Raw genomic sequence first — 22129 nt, 5'->3', positions numbered from 1 at the left:
GGCCTGAGGTAAAAATGGTTGGAGCGAGAGATAAGCATTTTACATTTTGTATACCGCAAGGCAGTTTCTACACATACTCACAGAGGTTTCCCACAAATGTGGTAGAAACAAGGAAATAAAGAAATTGTAGTAAGTTTTTAATAACCGAAACAGATGGAACAGAGATGTGGAGGGAGAGGAGGGGATCGTTCCAGTAAGAGGGAAAGAAAGGAAAGAAGGAGGGAAGAAGGAAAGAAACAGAGAGAGAGAGAGAGAGAGAGAGAGAGAGAGAGAGAGAGAAATCCTTCCACACTTGCAGAGCCAAGTAATCTGACTGAAAGGCCAGCAAAACCCCAGACTGGAAGGCGAAGTTTCTTGCAAACTCTTACAGTGGATCCAGACTTGAAAGCTGACCAGGCAGCAGTAGGAAGAAAACTCAAGCAAATGCTATTAAAAGCTTGCTGGGCCAAAAAGCTCCTGGAGCTGGACAGGAGTTCACCGCCCCAGGCTGGGGGGTGGGCAGCAGCTACTGCGGCTTCAGAGCATAGAAGACCCCCCAGCGCTGGTCCCCATCCGCACAGCGCTGCAGCTTCTCCCTCCATCCAGAGGCCAAGGACTCAAACTCGCTCTCTGAGAATTCCTAGGCAGAGAAGAAAGAGGAGAGTCACTCACAATCCCTGGTGGGGTGAAATTTATTGTTTTGTTCTCTGTCTAGGGAGGGGACAGATCTGTCACTTGAGGTTTCTTCCAGTTTCTCGTTTTTCCAAGCATAAGTTCAGTTGTTTCCATCTGCACATCAGTTTGGGGACTTATTTTTAAAGTCCTTGTGAAAATCCATCAGCATTTCAGTACAAATTTCTCCCAACATACACATTTTCTTAAGTATTTTTGCCTAATGCATGCATTTTTGCAAAGCATCTTTCTCCATATATTTATATTTCCCCTCAAAATGCGTTTTTTATGCTTACTTTCACCAAGGTGTGCTTTTTTTATGCACATCTTACCTTCATTTTTGCATTTTTGTACATGTTGCTTGGTTAGAAACTGCTTTGCAAAATCCAGAAAAGTGCAAATTTCCAAGAATAGCTCTGTTTCAGTTCACATATTGTTCCAGTTAGTGCAAATTAGGTAGGTTCGTCTTTAAATTCAAACTGAATCATGTTGTCCCCCCCACCCCTATCACCGTATGGTTTGTTTTTATTTACACTGCTCAGAAATGCTATGATTATGCACAATATAAATGCTGTAAATAAACAGAGAACAAGAAGGAATTGTAAATGTCCTCATGGTGCAGTAGAAATATTTATACTGCCCGCTCTCCGCTCCCTTGGAAGTTTTGCCTAATGTTTGTCTGAAATCTGCTTGCCTGGAGCTCCCACCGGCTGCTTGATATTTTTTTTGGGCGGGGAGGATTATTACAATTAATTACACCTATTTGTTGCTCATAAAAGGTCTCGAAGCAACTTACAACTGTAAAAAAAAAAAAGAGAGAACTTCTAAAGCTTAAAACATCATATTCTAAAAGTGCTTGTCCTGCATTTTGATAAAAAGGGCAAATCCTGCCTCACCTCCGCCAAAGATGAACACCATAGCATTATTTACTTTGAGTGGCCATAATGCCACATGACAAAAAGGACAGATTGTACCCCAGCCTAGGTCACTGGTTCTACTTCGGCCCTTTTCAACTGCTTGCCCAGTCCTCAGAAATGCCCTTGCTCTCTCCCAATATTTGTTTTCATGGTGCTGTCATTGGTCAGGGCCAGCCCACCCATGAGACAGACTGAAGCAGCTGCCTCAGGCGGCGGAATCCCAAGGCGATTCTCTTCTCCTGCCACCAGAGAAGTGAGAAGCGGCAGAGGCAGCTTCCGACGACATCTTACCACTGCTTCTGCTCGCTTTTTCCCTGTCACCGGAGAAGTGACTCTGGCTTCGAGGTTTTGGCAAGATCTCCCCGGAAGCTGGAAGCCAAAGCCGTGTGACCCTGGTAAGCGAGGCTTTGGCAGAGGGGTGACGAAACAGGACAGGCTGCTCCTGCCTGTGGTCCAAGTCCGTCAGTTTTCAACAGGTGTGTGTGTGTGTGTGTGTGTGTGTGTGTGTGTGTGTGTGTGTGCAGCCACACAGGGAGAGAGATAAGCTCAGCTCTAGGCTGCTTCATCTCCAATCTGCCAACCCACCTGGACAAATTGCTGCTGACTTCTTTCCAGGTCTTGCAGCTCTTGAGTCAAGGCTGACAGCATCCGCTCTGTATAGTCCAGCGCCTGGACCTGCCTGAATCCAGCCTCCTGCAGCACCTGGAAGGTGTTGGCAATGAGGATGAGAGGTGAGGGACCTTTCTGAATTCAGCTCTGCCAGAATCAATGGCTCCCACCCCTACCACACCCAGCCTTTCGGGAGCCTGTTTATACGATCACATTCCTTACAGCAGTGGTTTTCAACCAGTGTGCTGTGGCACCCTAGGGCATAGATGTCAACTTTTCCCTTTTTTAAAGGGAAATTCCCTTATTCTGAATAGGATTCCTCACAAGAAAAGGGAAAAGTTGACAGCTATGCCCTAGGGCGCCTTGAATGGTGCTCAGGGGTGCCTTGGGCAACACTGGCCTCTGTCCCTCCTTCCTTCCCTCCCTCCCTCTGATGCCCTCTCACGTCTCTGCCTCCCAAAGGCTTGCACAGCTGTTTGTTGCAGCAGCCCTGGCTACAAGCTCCCCAGGCGAATAGTGCCTCTGGTGCTGGCCAAGGGGTGCTGGTTGCCAGGAGCTGAGGTGGCCTCGGAGTAAGCAAGCAAGCAGCTGAGGGAGCCCAGCCAGCCAGCCCTCCAGCTCGTGCTGTTGGGAATGGACAGACAAGTCCCAGGCCCCTGTGGGGCAGTGTGAGGAGACACCTCTCTTTGGGGTGGGCGTGGGGAGCAGCTCAGAGACCAGGAGTGGCAGCAGCGGCTGGCCAGAGGACTCTCAAGGAAAGGGGAGAGGAAATGAGGCTGAGGGAACCCTAAACACAAGGGAGGGGGTTCGAAAAAGGGTGAGAGGCTGTGGGCTCTGCAGGCAAGGGGTGACATAACTGGGCTCCTGAGCCCCACAGGGGTGCCACAGAAAGAATGCAGTGGGTCAAGGGAGCCTTGGACTCAAAAAGGTTGAAAAACCCCTGCCCTAGATTGAAAGCAGCATGTGAAGGACAATCATGAACGATTCTGGATTGAGAAAAGCTATGTTTTGGGGCTACAAATAGGGTACGCAGCCTTAATCTAAATAAAACACATGCTATGGCCTTCTTACTTGCCTGCCTTCTTTCACAAACACACACACACCCATACCTGGCCATATTCCCAGGGTGTGAGAAGGCTGTAGCCCCTCCGTCTGACGTACTCCGTGAAAGCTTTCGACCAGGGGTGAGGCCCACAGCAATAATCAGAGATGAGAAGCTGCCCGCCTGGCTTCAGCCACGACTAGAGAGGAGAGAGAGAGATGGCTGGGTAAGATTTGAGGGCAGAGGGCGCTGGTGGGACAGGATCCAGGATACCATCATTATAATTATAATATTATTTATTTATTTATTTATTTATTTATTTATTTTATTATTTTTATTATTTTTATTATTATTCACTCTTTATCCATAGATCTCAGGGAGGTTCCCAGCATGGTGTTATAGATTTGCAGGGAAGGGGGGACTCTTTAAACCCTAGAAGTTGGTAAATGGTAGGATTTTGATTGCTTGGAGTACTGAAGGGAAGATTGAGTTTGGATTTCGTATCCCGCTTTATCACTACCCAAAGGAGTCTCAAAGCAGCTAACAATCTCCTTTCCCTTCCTCTCCCACAACAAAACTCTGTGAGGTGAGTGGGGCTGAGAGACTTCAGAGAAGTGTGACCAGCCCAAGGTCACCCAGCAGCTGCATGTGGAGGAGCGGAGATGCGAACCCAGTTCACCAGATTACGAGTCCACTGCTCTTAACCACTACACCGCACTGGCTTTGTGGCCAGTGTGGTGGCCAGTGGAAAAATATAGACTAAGCTTTCTTTCCAAGCTAAAGTCTCACCTGGGAGAGAGGCATTAGCACGACAAAAGGTGATGATGACGCATCTGAGGTGTGCCTGGAAAGCACAAGTCAAAGTGGTTTCCCCCTTGCCCTGTTCCTTGCCTGGGGAAAACCTGCTCTTTAGTGCTAAATTGGAACAAACGTGGATCTGGGGAAAATATGGATTGCTGTTTGCTCCAACTGAACACTAAAGAGCAGTTTTTCCTGGGGGAAGCAGCTGGACAAGCGTAAGTGTGAATAAGCCCTCTGTTTTGTTTACACCAAAGGCTGCTTCCTGTTTGTGTGTGTTTCCTCACAGAACTCAGCAGGAAGGAAGATAGGGGCAAAACCAGAATGTGATTGGCTCTATCGCCACCTAATGTCAGCCTCCCTGCCTTCTGCCCTACCTGGGGTTGCCATATTTCAAAAAGCAAAATTCCTAACACCTGCAAAGTTGGTAGGATTTTTGGGAGCTGTTTCTGCTGCTTTTTCCATTGTGTTGCCATACATCCGGGTTTCCCCCCTCACACCATTTTTACACCCAAAAACCAGGACAGGTCAGGGTTTCTCCTGACGCATGGCAAGCCTGCCCCTACCAAACCCATTGGGCACGAACCGCTTGTTAAGGGCATTGATAAAATAAAGTACTGCTGTTTCCTATGTACTCTGAGCGCTGCTTCATTTTAGGGCACTGGGGGAAAACACAGTTTTTGGATTCCGCCAGAGGGCTGCCCCCAATGATGCGAGGCTGAATTGGTTGTATTGCTTGTATTTTTCTGCACATTAAGAGGCAGGAGACTCACCAAGAACTTTGCAAAGAGAGCACTCTTGTCTGGCACATGCAGGACAGTGTCCCGGCTGTAGATGACATCAAAGGTGTTCTCTGGGAACGTCCTTCGCGTGGCATTGCCAATTTCAAACTGCACCTAGAAGCAGAGCCGGCACAAGAACGTTTCGGAGTGAAATCCAAACAGCAGCCTCTCCTACTAAGTAGCATTGCAGCTGATCCACCTAGGACAGGCATGTCTAAATTCAATCCTAAAAAAAGCTCAGCAACTCTGGTCAGCTCTCACGCATGTTCACTTCATCGAATCTGGCCCTCTTTGAAAAAAGTTTGGACACCCCTGACCTAGGAAGTGTTTTCACCCAAGCTCCCATGAAATGAACAGGAGATCTGCCCTTTTAGATGGCTGACTTAGAGAGCTACACAACATTCCCCTCCCCACGAATCCTGGGAATTGCTGTTTAGCCTTCACAGAGCTACAATTCCCAGCACCCTTAACCAACTATAGTTCACAGAATATTATTTTTTTGCGGAGGGTGTGTGTGATGTACTTTTAAATGTATGGTGTGTACACAGCCTTCACTTGCTTAGCTGCTTCCAGATGACCTGTTTATCCTGATATCTTTGCAGGGAGATTCAACAATATTGGCTATTGAATGAGGATTCATTTCTGTTCTGCTTTCGGGAGGTTAAGTGATGTTTCTTCGAAACTAGAATTATCCCACACTTCCCAGTGCTTTTTCCTGTAACTTTCCTTATTGCAAAAAGTCCAGTTTGGGGGGGGGGAGCAGTTAGGGATGAAGGAATCTGTTAATTTCAGTTTGTCTCAGTTTCTCATTCTTCCAGTTTTAAATTCATTCTCCGAATTTCTATAGCAATTTGTGATTTTTAAAAACAATTTAAAGTCTTGGTGCATTCCGTATCAATTTATTTTAAAAAATATATATATATTGATGAATTACGTAGCAATTTGAGATTTTTTAAAAACATTAAAAAATCTTGATGAAAATTCATCAGTATTTTAGTGCAAATTTCTTCCTAATACAAACATTTTTGCATTCAGTTTTGTACATATTTTTGCACGTAATTAATATAAAATATATTTGTTGCTTGAATGAATATGTGCATTCTATGCATACTTGCTACTGATGCGTGCATGCTTGTACACAGTTTTTGGTTGGAGAACTGCAACTCAAAACTCAGAGAAGTGAGCATTTGTGAAGGACAGCTGTATTCTGGTTTGAATATCGATTCGAGAAGTGCAAGTTGGGTAGTTTCTTGTTTAAATGCAAACAAAAATGAATCTCTCCCCATCTCTTTGTTGCCCCAAAGCACCAAATCAGCTTTAACAGCTTAACATTAATTTGCTGACATGAGATTGAGCCAGTTTGCTACAGTCTGGATGCCCCTTTAATTCCCTTTAATTAATTAATTAATTCGGAAGGGCCGTAGCTCAGTGGTGGAACATCAGCAATGCATGCAGAAGGTCCCAGGTTCAATCCTAGCATCTCCAGGTAGGGCTGGGAATGTCCACCCTACCTGAAACCCCAGAGAGCCCCCTATCAGTCAGGTGGACCTGAAATAGGTATAACTAGTGTAATAGGGCATCTTCCTTTGGTTCCCCTCCCTTTCCCCTCATCATTACCAAGGATCCAGTCTCCTTTTGCGCTCGTTCCAAAGCCAACTCCACCATGTTGTGGGAAAGATCCATGGCCAGGACTTCCACGCCAAACTCCTGGGGAGGAAAGAAGAGTCAGGCCACCTCAAGGCTAGATGATAGCTCAAAGATGGGACCATAATCATGGGCTGTCCGTGAACTCATTTTCTTTTAGGTTTACTTAAAATGTGGTGGTCCGGAGGTTTAATGCTTTGAGTTTTATAATGTACATTCTGGGAATGGGAGATCGTTTAATCCTGTTTTGTATGGTTTCCTTCCTTCCTTCCTTCCTTCCTTCCTTCCTTCCTTCCTTCCTTCCTTCCTTCCTTCTTTCGTTTTTCCTTTCTGCTCTTTTGCTATATCCTTGCTGTCGTGTTTTTATGCTGTCACTGCTGAAAATACCATTAAAAAATTCCCTCCCCGTAAAAAAAATATGGGGCCATCATGGAAGAAAACAGGAGCTTCCAGCACTCAGTGGCATAGCGTGAGTTGCCAATGCCCAGGGCTGCCCAGAGGAGGTGGTGGGAGAGAGGGAAACAGATGGAGAATGCATGCACATTCAGCTGTCTAACAGTATCCGCGCCAGCCAGGAGATCACAGCCACAGAGATAAGGAGAGTCGTTCCATTGTCTGGAGAGGTCACTCCCTAGTTCTCACTGCGAGAAGTGAGGTTACAGGGAACCAGGCAGAAGGCCTTCTTGGTAGTGGCGCCCGCCCTGTGGAACGCCCTCCCATCAGATGTCAAGGAAATAAACAACTATCTGACTTTTAGAAGACATCTGAAGGCAGCCCTGTTTAAAGAAGTTTTTAATGTTTGAAGTTTTATTCTGTTTTAGTCCTCTGTTGGGAGCCACCCAAAGTGGCTGGGGAAACCCAGCCAGATGGGCGGGGTATAAATAATAAAATTATTACTATTATTATTAGTTCACATGGAGAAGCTGTTTTCAACAGAGCCCAGCGATGGAAGTGCTTAGCTGCATTGAGGCAGCACCGGGTGTTGAAATTTTGCGCCCCTAACAATTTTGTGCCCGTGCCCCCCCTCCCACGCTACGTCACTGCCAGCACTAGAGTCTTACGTCAGCCCTACTCATTGCAGTAATCTGATGTCTAGGTTAGATGACTGCAAGGTGTTATACGTGGGGCTGCCTCTGAAGACGGTTCAGCTGGTGCAGAATTCAGTGGCCAGGTTGCTCACAGGGGCAAGGCGGTTTGAGCATATTACACCGATCTCGGCCCAACTGCAGTAGCTACAAGTCAGTTTCCAGGCCCAAGTCAAAGTGCTGGTTTTGACCTATAAAACCTTAAATAGACTTCATGGAAGATACAACTATCGGTATCTACTAGCTGGGATGGCTGTGTTCCAGCCTCTGAATACCAGTTGCTGGAAATTGCAGGTGAAGAGAGTTGCAGCGGCACTTCTCCTGTTTGGGGGCTTCCTATAGACATCTGGCGGTCACCGTGAGAACAGGATACTGTACTAAATGGACTTTGGGCCTTATCCAGCAGACAGGCTTTTCTTATGCTCACAGTCAACCCATGTTTTCTGGGATAAGGGACAAGGATGGCATGCATGTCAAAAAGGCCATACAGTCTGATAGAAGATGGAATGATGGCGGATGATGCAATACTGCGATGTCACAAGTTGCACTCTTGCATCATTCCTTCTTGTCCGCTGCTCTGTAAACCTGGGGTGGGGAATCTGTGACCCTCCAGAAGCTGTGGGGAAGCTAACGTCCATCAGCTCCAGCCAGCCCCTTCCCCCCTGTGTTGGATTTTATTTTATTTTTTTTAATAATATTTATTAAGATTTTCAGAAATACAGAAAGAAAAGATTAAAATACATTCAAAGCCTTATTTTCATACACCCACTTTCCGGGACTTCCTCTTTCCCCCACCCCTACCATATTCCCCTATCATATTGTTGGCTCCACAAGCTCTCAGTTCTAATTAAAACTTAGTTTGTTTAAACCATTAATCGAATTTAAGTTTAAATTTGTACAATCCTCATCAATACCCTTACTAACGAAACAAAAGTTCTTTCCCCAGGGCCCCCCCTGTGTTGGATTTTAGTTGTGTAAGCTCTTTGGGAGTAGAGACCCATTCTCTTGTACTTTGTGGAAGCACCATGTGACGCTGCCAGAGCCAACCATCATCACGATTCTTAAAGGTAAAGGGTTAAGGGATCCCTGACAATTAGGTCCAGTCGTGACCAACTCTGGGGTTGTGGCGTTCATCTCGCTTTATTGGCCAAGGGAGCCGGCGTATAGCTTCTGGGTCATGTGGCCAGCATGACTAAGCCGCTTCTGACGAACCAGACCAGCGCACGGAAACGCCGTTTACCTTCCCGCTGGAGCGGTTCCTATTTATCTACTTGCACTTTGAGGTGCTTTTGAACTGCTAGGTTGGCAGCAGCAGGGACTGAGCAACGGGAGCTCACCCTGTTGCGGGGATTCGAACCGCTGACCTTCTGATTGGCAAGTCCTAGGCCCTGTGGTTTAACCCACAGCGCCACCCGCGTCCTGTCACCATTCTTATTCAAAGGTTTATTTGCGCTTGTACCTTAGCCATGTAGAAGTCACTCCCGCCGAGTCCGCAGCCAACATCCAGCACTCGTTGGCCCTGTTTCAAATCCAGCATACGTACCAGCTCCTGTAGAGAGATGGGGAAGGGGTAGGCGGGTCTCTGGCAGGAGGGCAAGGGCAGTAGCTGAGTGGGAAAGCATTGGCCTTGTGTGCAGCAGGAGCTCCCAGGTTCAATCCCAAGTAGGGGTGGGAGAGACCCCTGCCTCAAACCCTGGAGAGCCACTGCCAGCCAGTGTAGACAGTTCTGAGCTGCATTGACCAATGGTCTGACTCAGTATAAGATAGATTCCTATATAAGCCAATCCTTTATTCAAGACCATGTGGACTAGAAACTTACTTTATTTTGAAGGGAATGTTCAGCATATTTCGAAGGGAATGTTATTATAATTTCCTAATATAGCTCAGTTGGTTACAGCATGCTGCTGGTAAGGCCAAGGTTGCAGGTTCGATCCCCGTATGGGAGAGCTGCATACTCCTGCATTGCAGGGGGTTGGACTGGATGATCTTTAGGATACCTTCCAACTCTACAATTCTGTGATTTCTATGAATATAATTTCTCCCCAGCATCTGATGCCCTTGGCAAGTAACTCTGCAGACTTCCCTAACCTGGTGCCCTCAGGATGTTGCTAAGAGTCCAGCTCCCACCAGGCCCAGCCCACATGACCAGTGGTGAAGGATGATGGGAGTTGTAGTGCAAAACATCCAGAAGGCACCAGTTTGAGGGAACCTGTTCTCTTACATTAATAATTTCTGGCATCTTTAGCCTGTTTCCCCAAAGCCCGAGGTCTTGGACCTGCCTGCCACTTCCTTCCCCAGCTCCAGATACCTTGGTGGTCGTGAGGCCTCCGGTGCTGACGAACCCAGGCCCAAAGACCCACTCGTAGCGACGGATGTTGCGTGTGGCATACTGCTCGCTGTCTAGAAACTTCTGGAAGGTGTCGTATCCCCAGGTGGCCTCGGGGTTTCGGGGGACTTTCTGGAGAAGCCAGCACACCTGGTTGCGGTTTTGCTTCCTCTGTGAAAAGGAGTGTAAGCCAGAAACGGGCATTCCCATCGTCTCGTTTTTGCTTTTTGGATTTTTAAACAAGTTTCTAGTCCCCAAGATCCCGGCAAACTGCGAGAGCCCCTGACCAAGCCGCCAGGGTAGAGCCCGGGGCCTAAGAAGTAAAGCGCTGGGAAGGATTAAATTCTGAGCAGCGGATGGAAAATTAAAAATAATAGTAACGAAAGTACTGTGGAATAAATAATAAGCATAAGGAAGAATAGAAGGGTGGGAACAACAACACTGTGAAAGAACTTATAAATTATGTATTAAATCTGATGTTAATTTATATTTAAAAAAATGAAACTAAATAAAAATTAAGTGGCAAAAAAGCCACACCCTTCGATTTGGGGGCCCTGCCCTATCGTTGGGCAAGCAGGGTATTGCCCCCCAAACCATAGCCTGCCCTCAGCCAGCCCCTACCTGTTTGCGTCCTTACTTCCATCCTGTCCAGGGACTGTCACTGCCTGTCAGCTTCCTTCTCCTGAGTCTCAATGCTGCTGCTCTTGTAGAACTCAACAGGGCGGAAGCAGAACTAAAACCAACTGGCTCTCGCCTGCCGTTGGTGCTGCCTCCACCTGCTATGGGCATCCTCTGCTTCCCATCCCACCAGTTCCAATGGGCACCAGATGCCATCGCTGCCCGATGACATCCTATGCAGAGGTGGCTGTGGTTGCATGGAAGGCCCTCGGCACGTGCTCCTGTGCTCCTCTGCATGTGGCGCAGCTTCAAAGCAGAAGGGCAGGAAGGGAAGAGGTGGTTACCTTGATGTAAGTTTGCACCGATCGGGACATGACTATCTCAAATCCGTAGAGCTCGTCCCCACACGTCTGATGGGCTGAAGTGAAGAAGTGATTGTATTCTGCAGGTGTTCGATAAAGAGTGGGGTTGAAGGCCCTTGGCTGGTCTCCTGCGGGGGAAAAGATGCTAATAGGATTGGGAGCTTGATTCTAGGCAATCAACCAGGGCTGGATTTAGGTTTGATGAGGCCCTAAGCTACTAAAGGTAATGGGGCCCTTTAATATGTCCAGCTGTCCTTTGTCAACAACAAATTGTTGCTGTTTTTTGTGTTGAATATATGCTATATGGTAATTTATAGGACCTAGTAGGTATCTAAAGCCATTTGCACATGCAGAATGTAGGCACCCTATCTATAGAAATGAGCAAACCAGTGATATTTTAGGGACTAGGCTAGCAGGCGGGGTCCATTTCTTACATCATAGGAGCCTACACAAAACACTGTTGCTGTATGTAAGTTTTATTTGTTTTTGATCTTATATTTTGGAAATGTACATCCAGTGGGTTTTTTTTGCCCCCCCCCAAGAGAGCAGGGGCTTAAGCTATAGCTTGTTTAGCTTATACGTAAATCCGGCACTGAATCTAACCTCTGCAATGCATTCAGAGTTCAGGGCTGGGCAAAGTGGTTGGGGAGAAGCCCTTGCTCAGTGATGGGGTGATGCACATAGAGACCTATAAGCTCAGCTAACTGGCCAGGCTAGAGGCCTTGTGCCTTTTTTTGTGCTAGGAGCAGCTTTAGTCCCAAGGTTGTAAACAACATCCCTAAGTGTCTACATTTGACAAAATAGAATCCTTTGTTTCCTTGCCTAATGAATAGGTAATGAAGGAAAGACCATACATGGCATAATTGGTTGTGTTGTGTTGTAACTTTAGATTGGAGGAAGTTTATACATATGTATTGCTTAATAGATAACAGCTACCTATGTTAAGCAAGCCCCACCCATTTTGGCTTGCTCAGCTTTTGGAGAGAGCCTGTGTATGACCTCCAGGTTTGTGAAATGCATTCCTCCTTGATTCCTGTTTATTTAGCCTAAAACTTGTATGCATGCTCAAGTACAGTGGTACCTCGGGTTAAGTACTTAATTCATTCCGGAGATCCGTACTTAACCTGAAACTGTTCTTAACCTGAAGTACCACTTTAGCTAATGGGGCCTCCTGCTGCTGCCGTGCCACTGGAGCGCGATTTCTGTTCTCATCCTGAAGCAAAGTTCTTAACCTGAAGCACTATTTCTGGGTTAGCAGAGTCTGTAACCTGAAGTGTATGTAACCTGAAGTGTATGTAACCCGAGGTACCACTGTAGTTCTTTGTAGTTAAAAGGATTCCTCAGAGGAAATCTGATTGGTTCTTACAAACACTGTGTAAGAGTTCTTTTGTTAATAAAAACGGCCTGGACAAGGGAGTGGCTATTCACACTTCCTCCCAGAGTCTTGCTGGCCAAGCCTCGTGTCTATTTTATTAATCAGGGTCCAGTCCTTTCCTTTGCCTTCAGAACGCAACAGGAGAGTGATCCCACTGAGCCATTATTGCTAGCAATAAACAGCCTTTGTTTTCTCACAACTGCATGGAGATTTCCCTCAGCCTCAAAGGTTAATTTTGCTACAGGGACATTTCTTAACTGCACCGCCCACTGAATGTCAACTCCACTTATGGACCTTCCAGGGTCTCTTGGGAACTGGTCTCCTTTGCTCTGCCCCCTCACCTATTGGAACTACTGACCAGACTGGTAGAAGCAGGATTCCCGGAAGAAAAGTCGCCCTTCTGGACGCAGCCAGAGAAGCATCTTCTGGGCCACGTCACTCACTTCGGTATCCGACAGGTACATGAAAAGCCAGTTGGAGAATATGAGGTCGAAGCTACGGGGGGAGGAGAAGAGAGAAAGGCTAAAGCTTTCTGGGAGGTGATATATAATGAATTGAAAAGGATGTTTAAAACAACGTTTGTATAAAAACAACAACCCAGAAGCTTTTCTTAGGGACAGAACTACCTAAACTGTGTAGAAACTTATTCATGTATAGTAGCAAGAATATTACTCACCTCAAAACAGAAAGAAGCAGAAGTCCCAGCAAAGGAAGAATGGATACAAAAAACTTATGGAATATGCAGAAATGGAAAAAATTACCGGAACAATAAGAAATCAAGATAACAAACTTTTTTTAATAAAAGAATGGAAATGGTTTGTTGGATATTTCCAGATTGTAAACTGTAAACAGATTGTAAACAGATAAGAACATTGTCAGGGTTATTGTAATAACCTGCAGTTTCGTAAGAGTATATATTGAAAGTAGATGATTAAATGAGCAAATTAAGTTAATTTGGATATGCAGAAGATATTAAAAATACATTTAAGGGACCGCAGGAAGAGGGGGAAGGAAGTCAAGTTTTGAAATGTTAAAATGATTTTAAAATTAGTGAAATGTATAAACCTGAAAAGCATAAATAAAATTTAAAGAAGAAGAAGAAGAGAGAAATCACTGTGAATCCTGCAACGCCTGCTCCTTGCTTGCCTGGTCCATTTCCACCAGGCCTGGGAGGCCCTGACCGACTCCAGCTATAAAGGCTGCGTTAATGGGAGCTTGTATGAAGGAGAACTAGAGAGGTTCCATTTTGCCTCAGATACTAGGCATTAGCTCGGATCAAGACAAACAGAACGTTGGCCTTCTCGGCGGTTAGCCTCCTCTGTAACTTTTCCACCTCAAAAGAACACCATACCCTCTGAGATTCCGGGGACAAAAACTGGGACGCTTCTTTTTTCTTTTTGGGTCCTGAGCTCTCGCGCATGCGCAAGGGCGCAAAACCAAAAGACGCTCTCTTTTTGTTCCCGCAAGACCAAAAAACAAGCGGCTTTCATTCTGGTGCTCTGGCGGAAGCCAGCTGACACGCACTAGAGCACCAGACCCAAAAAATAGGACATTCCAGGATCCAATCAGAAGCCGGGATTGGCTTCTGTGATTCCGGGATATCCTGCTTAAATCGGGACTATTGAGCGGTATGTAACACTATGATGCATAGTCAGCAGAAAGCTGGCCCAAAGCTGATAAGCATCCTGGCACCCCATCACATACAAATTTAGCTCTTGCCCTCCCACTTCCCTCAAAAATGTACTGACAAGCAAACTAAGCGAAAGCTGCCAGACGTCCCATCACCCCCTAACCTGTGTACCAAGCCAGTGTAACTGCTAGTTTTGCAAGATGAGATAAGACAAAAATACGTAGTTTTAGGTTACCATGGGGATGGCTTGCACTAAATGACAATAGAAGCGTAGCAAGTATTAACATATGGAGTTAACTGTATAAATTGTGCGAAAAGATGAGCAGGATTTGGAACTTTGTGCCTTTTTTCTCCAGTCTGAAGAAATCTTTTCTTTTACCCCAACCCTGGTATGATTATTGACTCGTCACCCCAGCATTGGACCATTGCATCTGAAGCTCAGGATATCTAGAGACCTTCAGGGTGGGGGTCCTTCACCCCATGGGCCTGATTAGACCCACCAGCTCTTTCCATTTGGCTCACAAGGCCCCCCAAAAGAGAGAGAAAAAGTATAATAAATCACCACTGAAATCAACAATAAAATCTGTTTCTACCTCTGGCTTGGCAACTGCAGGCTGGTAACATCGGCCTGTAGGAAATCCACATTTGGCTGGTGTCCGTTCTCTTGTCGGTTGTGCGCCAGGAAGCTCTCCATGAAATCCACAGCTGTGACATGGTGTGCCAGCTTCGCAAGAGCTGCTGTGAACCGGCTGACAAGAAGAACAGGGAGAGGGAGGTCTTAGGCCTCAAACCCAACAAGCACATTTCTCCTCTACTCTTCCCCTCGTCCCTGAAATGGGTAATAATAATAATAATAATAATAATAATAATAATAATATAGTTATATCCCACCCTTTCCAGCCGAAGCCGGGCTCAGAGGGCCTGTTTTTGCCTCATTTGAGACTGTTTTGAGAGCTAGTGTGATGTAGTGGTTAAGAGCGGTGAACTCGTAATCTGGTGAACCGGGTTTGCTTCCCCGCTCCTCCACATGCAGCTGCTGGGTGACCTTGGGCTAGTCACACTTCTCTGAAGTCTCTCAGCCTCACTCACCTCACAGAGTGTTTGTTGCGGAGGAAGAAGGTGTCAGGGAACTGTCATCGAGGCCAGAGGGAGAGAGGAGGCTCCAGAGGGATTCCGGAGAGCGTCCCGGGATGGGGAGAAGCAGCCCATATTCTGGGGAAGGAAATCAGCGCAGCACCAGTGGAGAAGGGGGGAGATGGGGGAATTGGCGAGGCGGTCCCATGATTCCTCGCCGGGGACCAGCGGGGAGAGCACGGGTCCTCCGCTGCCCACACCCTCCTTGCGCAGAAGGCTTCAGCGCAGGGAGAGTAGGCGGAGACTAGGCGTCAAAGAGCTTCTTTGCTGGAAGAAGTTCAAGAAACGCCCACTGACGGATTCTGCCAGCGATTGAGACAGCCACGGGCGAGTGGCTGTCCGGACAGAAAAGGTTCACTCAGGCAACCCAGCCAGGTGTGGCGCCGGTTTACGCACGAGCAACCCCAGAACCATTACAGAAGGTAAAGGAGATTGTTGGCCGCTTTGAGACTCCTTCGGGTAGTAATAAAGTGGGATATCAAATCCAAACTCTTCTTCTTCTTCTTCATTGCGTTGGCAGCACATTTTCCAAGGCATTTGAGGTTCCCCCAGGGGTGAGCGCAAGGAAAGGGGCTCTAGGATGTGCAAAGTTGCTGGATTTGACATAGCAGTTTCCAGCTGCTTCCAAGAGGTGGAGAACTTCAGGCCCAGGGGCCAAATGCGGCCCTACAAAGCTCTCTGTCTGCGGGATTCTCCCCAAGGGCCCTGCCCACCACAGGAATGTGGCCCTTGGAATGTTGCTTAGAAGGGAATGTGGCCCTCAAGCTAGAAAAAGCTTCCCCATCTTTGCATTAGAGTGAAGCAACTGCCACAGATGTTATTTAACAATGACTTAACAATGTGTGGTCTGTTCAATGCAAGAGGAGTGCTGTATGCAAGTGGACTTAATGGGATAAAAGGCTCTAACAGCCTGTATTCCTAGCGCTATTCTACTGCTTGCTTTTGTGAATTTAAACTCTGCTACCGGGGCCCCTCTCCTGCTGGAGAATGACTTTAGCCGCACGTTTTGAATCCAGGCACCCAGCCAGTTCTTTCATTATTTACCCTACACATGTGGATCACAGGGATTCTATTTTCCTCCCACAAGATGGGTGTGTTCTGCGGCCTGCCCTGTGCCCCCTAAGCTGTTTGCCACCCTTGGGTGTGTGGGAGGGCAATGTCCCCTCACTTGTACAGTGGTACCTCGGGTTACATACGCTTCAGGTTACAGACTCCGCTAACCCAGAAATAGTACCTCGGGTTAAGAACTTTGCTTCAGGATGAGAACCGAAATCGTGCTCCGGCGGCGTGGCAGCAGCGGGAGGCCCCATTAGCTAAAGTGGTGTTTCAGGTTAAGAACAGTTTCAGGTTAAGAATGGACCTCTGGAACCAATTAATTACTTAACCCGAGGTACCACCGTACTTCAATAAGATTCTCTGGTTGGTTTCAGTGTAAATATGTAAATTGGGGGTGGACTATACTTCTCCTGAAGGCACAAATGATCCTAGGCCAGCTCTGAATGCCTCTGAACACGTACAAAATGCCCCCCCCCTTCCTAGTGAACAGCATAGCCAACAAGCACTGGGGGCAAAACCTTCAGGCAGGCAATCTGCTGTCAGTTGCTTGGGTTTTTTTGGGGGTGGGGTGAAATCAAGGTCTTGCCAAGACAGTTGGCCGCCTTAAGCAAAGGACTCTTTCTATCTGCTGGCTGAGGCAGCTGCCTTCCTCTGCCCAATGGTAGAGCTGGTTCTGCTGGAAATGAAACAACAGGATTTGCATAGCTGAAGGAGGGAGGGAGACAGCAGGACTCCTGGGTTCCCCTCTGGCCCTGGAAGGACAGTAGAAATCCTTGGGGCTTTATTGCATTATTACAGCTTTATCTGTGGAAAGGAAAATGAGGCATTGTGTGTGAAAGGGGGAGAGAGAGATGGCTTGACCAGACTTTGGCTTGGGAGAAGTAGGGTCATCACCTGCTCCCTGCACTAAGACTCACCCTATGCCTGCTCCCAGTTCCAACACGTCCCGTCCTTTCAGGCAAGGCAAGAGGGCAATGATCTCTGGGGTGTCTTCCTGTGTGAGTTGCTGAGCCCCCGAATCCAGCATCATCTCCCGCACTGAGGAGTTTTGCGAATGTTCTTCCCAGAACTTCCGCATCCTCAGACGAGGCGAAGTTTCTGCTGCTGTGGGAGCAGGTAAGAAAGCAGTGGCTCATTTATTTACCCCAATTTTTATCTCCTCCCTTTTCTGCCCCACGCCCACCCCCAACAGTTCATTCTCCCAACAACCCTGAGAGGAGGAGAGCAGGAGAGGAAGAGAATCATCCCGTGAGCTTCATGGCGAAGTAAGGATTTGCACCTGGATCTCCTAAGGAGGATATTCTCTTGACTTAACAGAAAGAGAATAATAATAATAATAATAATAATAATAATAATAATAATAATAATAATTTTTATTTATACCCCGCCCTCCCCAGCTAAGGCCGGGCTCAGAGCGGCTTACAAGCAATAATAAAAACAAGTTGAATGATTACAACTTAAAAACAAAATTAAAATACAACATTAAAATATTGAAATATTAAAATATTAAAATATTAAAATTAAGCCTCATCGCAGGAGGAGAAGGAAAGGAAAAAAGAACGAGCGGGAGGGAATCAAACTGGTTATAAGCCAAAGGCCAGGTGGGACAACTCTGTCTTACAGCCCCTGCGGAAAGAAATCAGATCCTGCAGGGCCCTGGTCTCATGAAGCAGAGCGTTCCACCAGACTGGAGCCAGTGTTGAAAAGGCCCTGGCTCTGGTTGAGGCTAATCTAACTTCCTTAGGGCCCGGGACCTCCAGGGTGTTGCTATATATGGACCTTGAGGCCCTCCGTGGGGCATACCAGGAGAGGCGGTCCCGTAGGTGCGAGGGTCCTAGGCCGTGAAGGGCTTTAAAGGTCAAAAGCAAGAATAAATGGCAAGAATATATTATATTATCACAGAATCGTAGAACTGTAGAGGTGGAAGGGACGCCAAGGAATCTCAGCTAAGGTATCTGTGACGGATGGCCATTATATTACAGTGGTGCCCCGCAAGACGAACGCCTCGCAAGACGGAAAACCCGCTAGATGAAAGGGTTTTCCGTTTTGGAGGCGCTTCGCTAAACAAATTTCTCTATGGGGTTGCTTCGCAAGACGAAAAAATCTTGCGAGTTCCCGCGGGTTTCCCCCCGCTTTTTTCGCCCTGTTCCTAAGCTGCTAAGCCGCTTAACAGCTGATCCGCTGATAAGCCGCTTCTCAGCTGATCGCTAAAAGCCGCTAGACCGCTAATAGCGCTAATCCGCTAAGCTGTCAATGGGCTTGTTTCGCAAGACGAAAAAACTGCTAGACGAAGAGAATCGCGGAACGGATTAATTTTGTCTTGCGAGGCACCACTGTATATATTTCATAAAATGTATACACTGCTTGCAAAAACAACAACTAAGCAAAGCCTTACAAAAGATTATTAAATCCCTCCTTTCTTCCAAGCACCTCAAGGGGGGCATATAAATGGTTTAGCCCCTCCCCATTATATCCAGCGCTTTTTTTCCTAAAAAATATGTTTAGGGGTACTCTCATTTTGACTCAAGAAAATCACCATTTTATAGTTCAAATCGGGGGAAATAAATACAGTAAATGGACAAAAGGCCACCATCAGGGGTAGCAACTGAACTGACGATTCACTGTGCTAGAGAAGAAACTAAAAATTTATTTTTTTTTTAGTTTCTTCTCCCATTAGACTCACAAAATGTTTAGAGGTATGCATACCCCTCTCACCCCCCCCCCGAAAAAAGCACTGATTATATCCCACATAAAAACCCTCCCCAACATGAGTGCCAATGAGGGTTCTCCCAGGTTTGGTAAACAGCATGGGAGCTAGGGAGTTCTGCCACTGCTCCAAGAACATAGCCAGGATTTATGTTGGGGTGGGGGTGGCTGGACACGTCCACCTGTCCTGTTCCAGAACCGAGCGACCTGCAACGCGATTGGTCAGTTCGCCAGTTGCCTCGCCAGAATGCGCCGCAACATCTTCCATGTGACCTCAGCAAGCATTTCAGTTTCAGACAGTCTGATCGTTCATAGTTTTAGTTCAGTGTTTTTATTTATTTACTTGATTTTATTTTGGGGGGGTGGGGTGGGGGGGCAATGGCAAGCTTATGAGTTAGCAAGGGAGAAAGCGGTGTGTGTGTGTGCGCGCGCGCAACATTTAAGGAGGCAGGAGACCTTTGGGAACTAGATGGTGGTGGTGCTGCAGGAGAAAGTTCACAGGAAAGGATGCACCAGCGATGTGCCCGTGTGTGGGGCAATGGCTAAGAACCCAAGGCAAGAACAAGGAGTTGGTGCTGGATTTGGGAAGAAGACAAAAGAAACCAGTGCTGAGATTGAAAGAGGAGCGTCCCTTTGATGCCAGAGGCCAGAGGACTTTGGCAGCAGACGGCTGGACAGAGGAGAGAGGATTGAGGTGAGAGGTTGAAACAGCAAAGAGGAGAAAATAGTTCAAACAAGAGACAACCAAGGTGTCTGCCGAGGGGACTTAGAGGACCCTCCTGAGACCTCAGTTTCTTTTGTGAAGTATTGGGGGTGTAGGTGACAGTGCGCCCTGTTGCCATATTCCAGGCTTCTCTCTCCCTTCTGTGCCTTTGGGAAGCCAGGAAAGAAACCCCACTAATTTCCATCCACCCTACAAATAGTATTTGCTCCTGGACTCTTATTTCCGTTGCCTGGCTTAGGAACTGTTCCCTTCCCATCATTGTCATTTCTTCCCCCCCCCCCCGACTCCCAAAATCTGCCCACCCACAGCAGCCCCACTCACGTCCTGCCATGGGGTCAGCTTGCTCCTTCTGCATGTTCCCTGGGCCCAGCGTTCTGATTAATCATTAATTGACAATTGCCCTGATAATGGGGCGGGCAGGCAATCGGCAGGATCACCAGTTTAATCCACCTGACCCTGCCTATCATCCAAGAAAAAAACGGGAAAGAATCCCTGTGGAATTTCCCCCACTCCAAATTAATTGCCGCATTTAACCTGCCTTAGAAAGAGCAGTTGGAGAACCAGGCCATGAGCGCATCTAGCTTAGTACTGCCAACACAGACCTGCAGCAGCTCCCCTGGATTTCAGGCAGGCCTGTTTGAAGATGCTGAACTTGAGACCTTTTATGTCCCACAGGAAGATGCTCTACCACTGACCTTAAGGTCCACAAATAACAACACTTTGGTGGTCCTGAGCCTCAAGGAGGTTAGATTGGTTTCAACTAGGGCCAGGGCCTTTTCAGCCCTGGCCCCGACGTGGTGGAATGCTCTGTCACAAGAGACTAGGGCCCTGTGGGACGACATCTTTCTGCAGGGCCTGCAAGACAGAGCTGTTCCGCCTGGCCTTTGGTTTGGACTCGGTCTGACCCTTATGTTTCCCTCCCCTTATGGTCTTGATTTATCAGCTATTTTAAAATGAGGCTGCATTTTAAATTGCATTTTAAACTGTATTTTAAATTGGTATTTTTTTCTCCCTCTCTTTTCCCCCTATTCTGTTTTTACTGAGATTTTATTTTATTGGTGTTAGCCGCCCTGAGCCCAGCTCTGGCCAGGGAGGGCGGGATATAAATAAAATTTTTTTATTATTAATTATTATTAGCTTTGAGAAATTCCTCCATTGCAGGGGGTTGAACTAGATGATCCTCATGGTCCCTTCCAATTCTTCTATATTTCTGGGAGGGATACACCAGAGACCAGATTCAAATTCCCACTGGGTTAGGTAGGATTAGCTGTACTGTACTCTCTCTGTCTCCTAGCCTAGTGAACCTACCTCATGGGATTGTTGTGAGGACAAATAGCGTAAGGCAATGTCTTGGATCCTAGTTGGGCTTCTGCTTGCAGAAGGTGATCACCCCCAACTCCCCCTGCAGCCTCTGGAGTTTGTACTCCCTGCTGGATTGGGGAACTCTTTCCACCAGAGGCAGCATGGGAGGCAGATCGAGTGGCTGCAGCAGAAATTGGCATAAAGCACCTCCCTCTGCCTTTTACCAGCAGGATCCCCGCACTGTGTCTCAGTACCACCAATGGATTAAAAGAGCACCTACTTAGGATCCAAGATTACATTCCTCCGCCACCCCGGGCGCTTCTCCTAAGAATTTTTCCTTTTGTGTTGTGCCTTTTAGATTGTAAGCTTGTAGGCAGGGGCTGTCTTGTTTTAGCTGAATGTTATGTAAGCTGTTTTGGAAGCAGAGGGGGGAAACAAATGCTATTAATGATGATGCACATACACTGCTCTGAGCGAGGTGGGAAGGCAAGGGGGAGTTTAAAATGCAATTAAAGCAAACATCCAGGGGCGGAGAGAAATGTACCCAAGAGATGCTCCTTACTCAAACTTGCTTGCCAAATAAATAAAAATCAACAGCATGCCAAGAAAGGAAGGCTAGATTTCGACAAGCTAATGCTAAGGTTGCCTTAGAACTGAGAAGATAACAAGTTATAGGCAGAAAAATGCACCAGGAATTTGAACAACCAAAGGAAAAAAGAAGATGCATTGTGGGGGAGTCAGGATGCAAAGACAGTGATAAGTTAACGATAAGATAAGGGGTGTTTTGCAAGGAGAGATGCTCTAGGTAGCCTTTGAGGAGTGAGCATCAATATGAGGCAGCTACTACAGATGGGCTCCTTCTTAGAAGGCTTGGTCTGAAAACAAGTCACCCCCACACTGTAGGGCAGGGATGGGGAAACTCAGGCCCAGAGGCCCAATGTGGCCCTCCAGAAGTCTATATCTGGCCCCTCATAACTTTCTCCACACGTGACACTGGCACTGCACTCTAATAATGCCCCTTGCTTGCCTGGAAGGAGGCTAGAGAAGGGGGTGGGGTGGGGGTGGGTGTAGAAACTAGCCTACCATACCAAGGTAAAAATTGCATTCATTTCTTGCCTCTGGCCCCACACATCACTGGTATGTGGCCTAGCAGGGAATGCAGCCCTCAGGCTGAGAAAGAGCCTATGAAGAGCATGTTGGCTACTACTACAGTGGCCCATCTAGTCCAGCTTCCTGTTTGCACAGTGGCCGCTCAGATGCGCTGATGGGAAACTTGCAAGCAGAACCCAAGCACAAGAGTGCTCTCGCCACTATGGTTTCCAGCAACTGGCATTCAGAAGCATTACTGCATACCCTCCAACATTTTCC

At 47.1% G+C, this 22129-nt stretch overlaps 1 protein-coding gene and 1 long non-coding RNA gene across 6 annotated transcripts; one reads left to right on the top strand and one right to left on the bottom strand.

Annotated features, from left to right (window-relative positions):
• Positions 1–299: 299 nt before the first annotated feature.
• Positions 300–21788, bottom strand: LOC309330990 (uncharacterized protein). 4 transcript variants are annotated; one of them, XM_081842961.1, is made up of 12 exons: positions 20768–21788; positions 16947–17133; positions 14433–14588; positions 12568–12704; positions 10817–10962; positions 9837–10025; positions 8988–9077; positions 6417–6506; positions 4791–4913; positions 3287–3418; positions 2154–2270; positions 300–619 (listed from the first exon to the last, which is right to left on the bottom strand). In XM_081842961.1, the coding sequence occupies exons 2-12, from the start codon at positions 17105–17107 to the stop codon at positions 506–508; spliced, it is 1455 nt and encodes a 484-aa protein (XP_081699087.1). In that variant the 5' UTR covers positions 17108–17133; positions 20768–21788; the 3' UTR covers positions 300–505. The 4 variants fall into 4 exon arrangements, with proteins under 4 accessions (XP_081699087.1, XP_081699085.1, XP_081699086.1 ...); XM_081842959.1 differs by lacking the exon at positions 20768–21788 and adding an exon at positions 19781–20512; XM_081842960.1 differs by lacking the exon at positions 20768–21788 and adding an exon at positions 19781–20512 and having other exon boundaries at positions 16947–17130.
• Positions 8478–17362, top strand: LOC309331037. 2 transcript variants are annotated; one of them, XR_014151693.1, is made up of 3 exons: positions 8478–8595; positions 12511–12667; positions 17222–17362. It is a non-coding gene; the product is annotated as an uncharacterized lncRNA (long non-coding RNA). The 2 variants fall into 2 exon arrangements; XR_014151694.1 differs by lacking the exon at positions 8478–8595 and adding an exon at positions 10033–10822.
• Positions 21789–22129: the final 341 nt, after the last annotated feature.

This window comes from Podarcis erhardii (assembly GCF_964252035.2).
Source record: "Podarcis erhardii genome assembly, chromosome: 15".
Taxonomy (NCBI): domain Eukaryota; kingdom Metazoa; phylum Chordata; class Lepidosauria; order Squamata; family Lacertidae; genus Podarcis; species Podarcis erhardii.
This window is presented reverse-complemented; position numbering and strand designations above follow the sequence as displayed.

Coding starts and splice junctions, on each gene's coding strand:
- LOC309330990 (XM_081842959.1), bottom strand. CDS start 19,814: ATGCAGAAGGAGCAAGCTGACCCCATGGCAGGAC. Junction 17,134..19,780: donor AGCTGACCCCATGGCAGGAC/GTGAGTGGGGCT, acceptor CTGCTCCCACAG/CAGCAGAAACTTCGCCTCGT. Junction 12,705..14,432: donor CTGCAGTTGCCAAGCCAGAG/GTAGAAACAGAT, acceptor CTCCCCCCGTAG/CTTCGACCTCATATTCTCCA.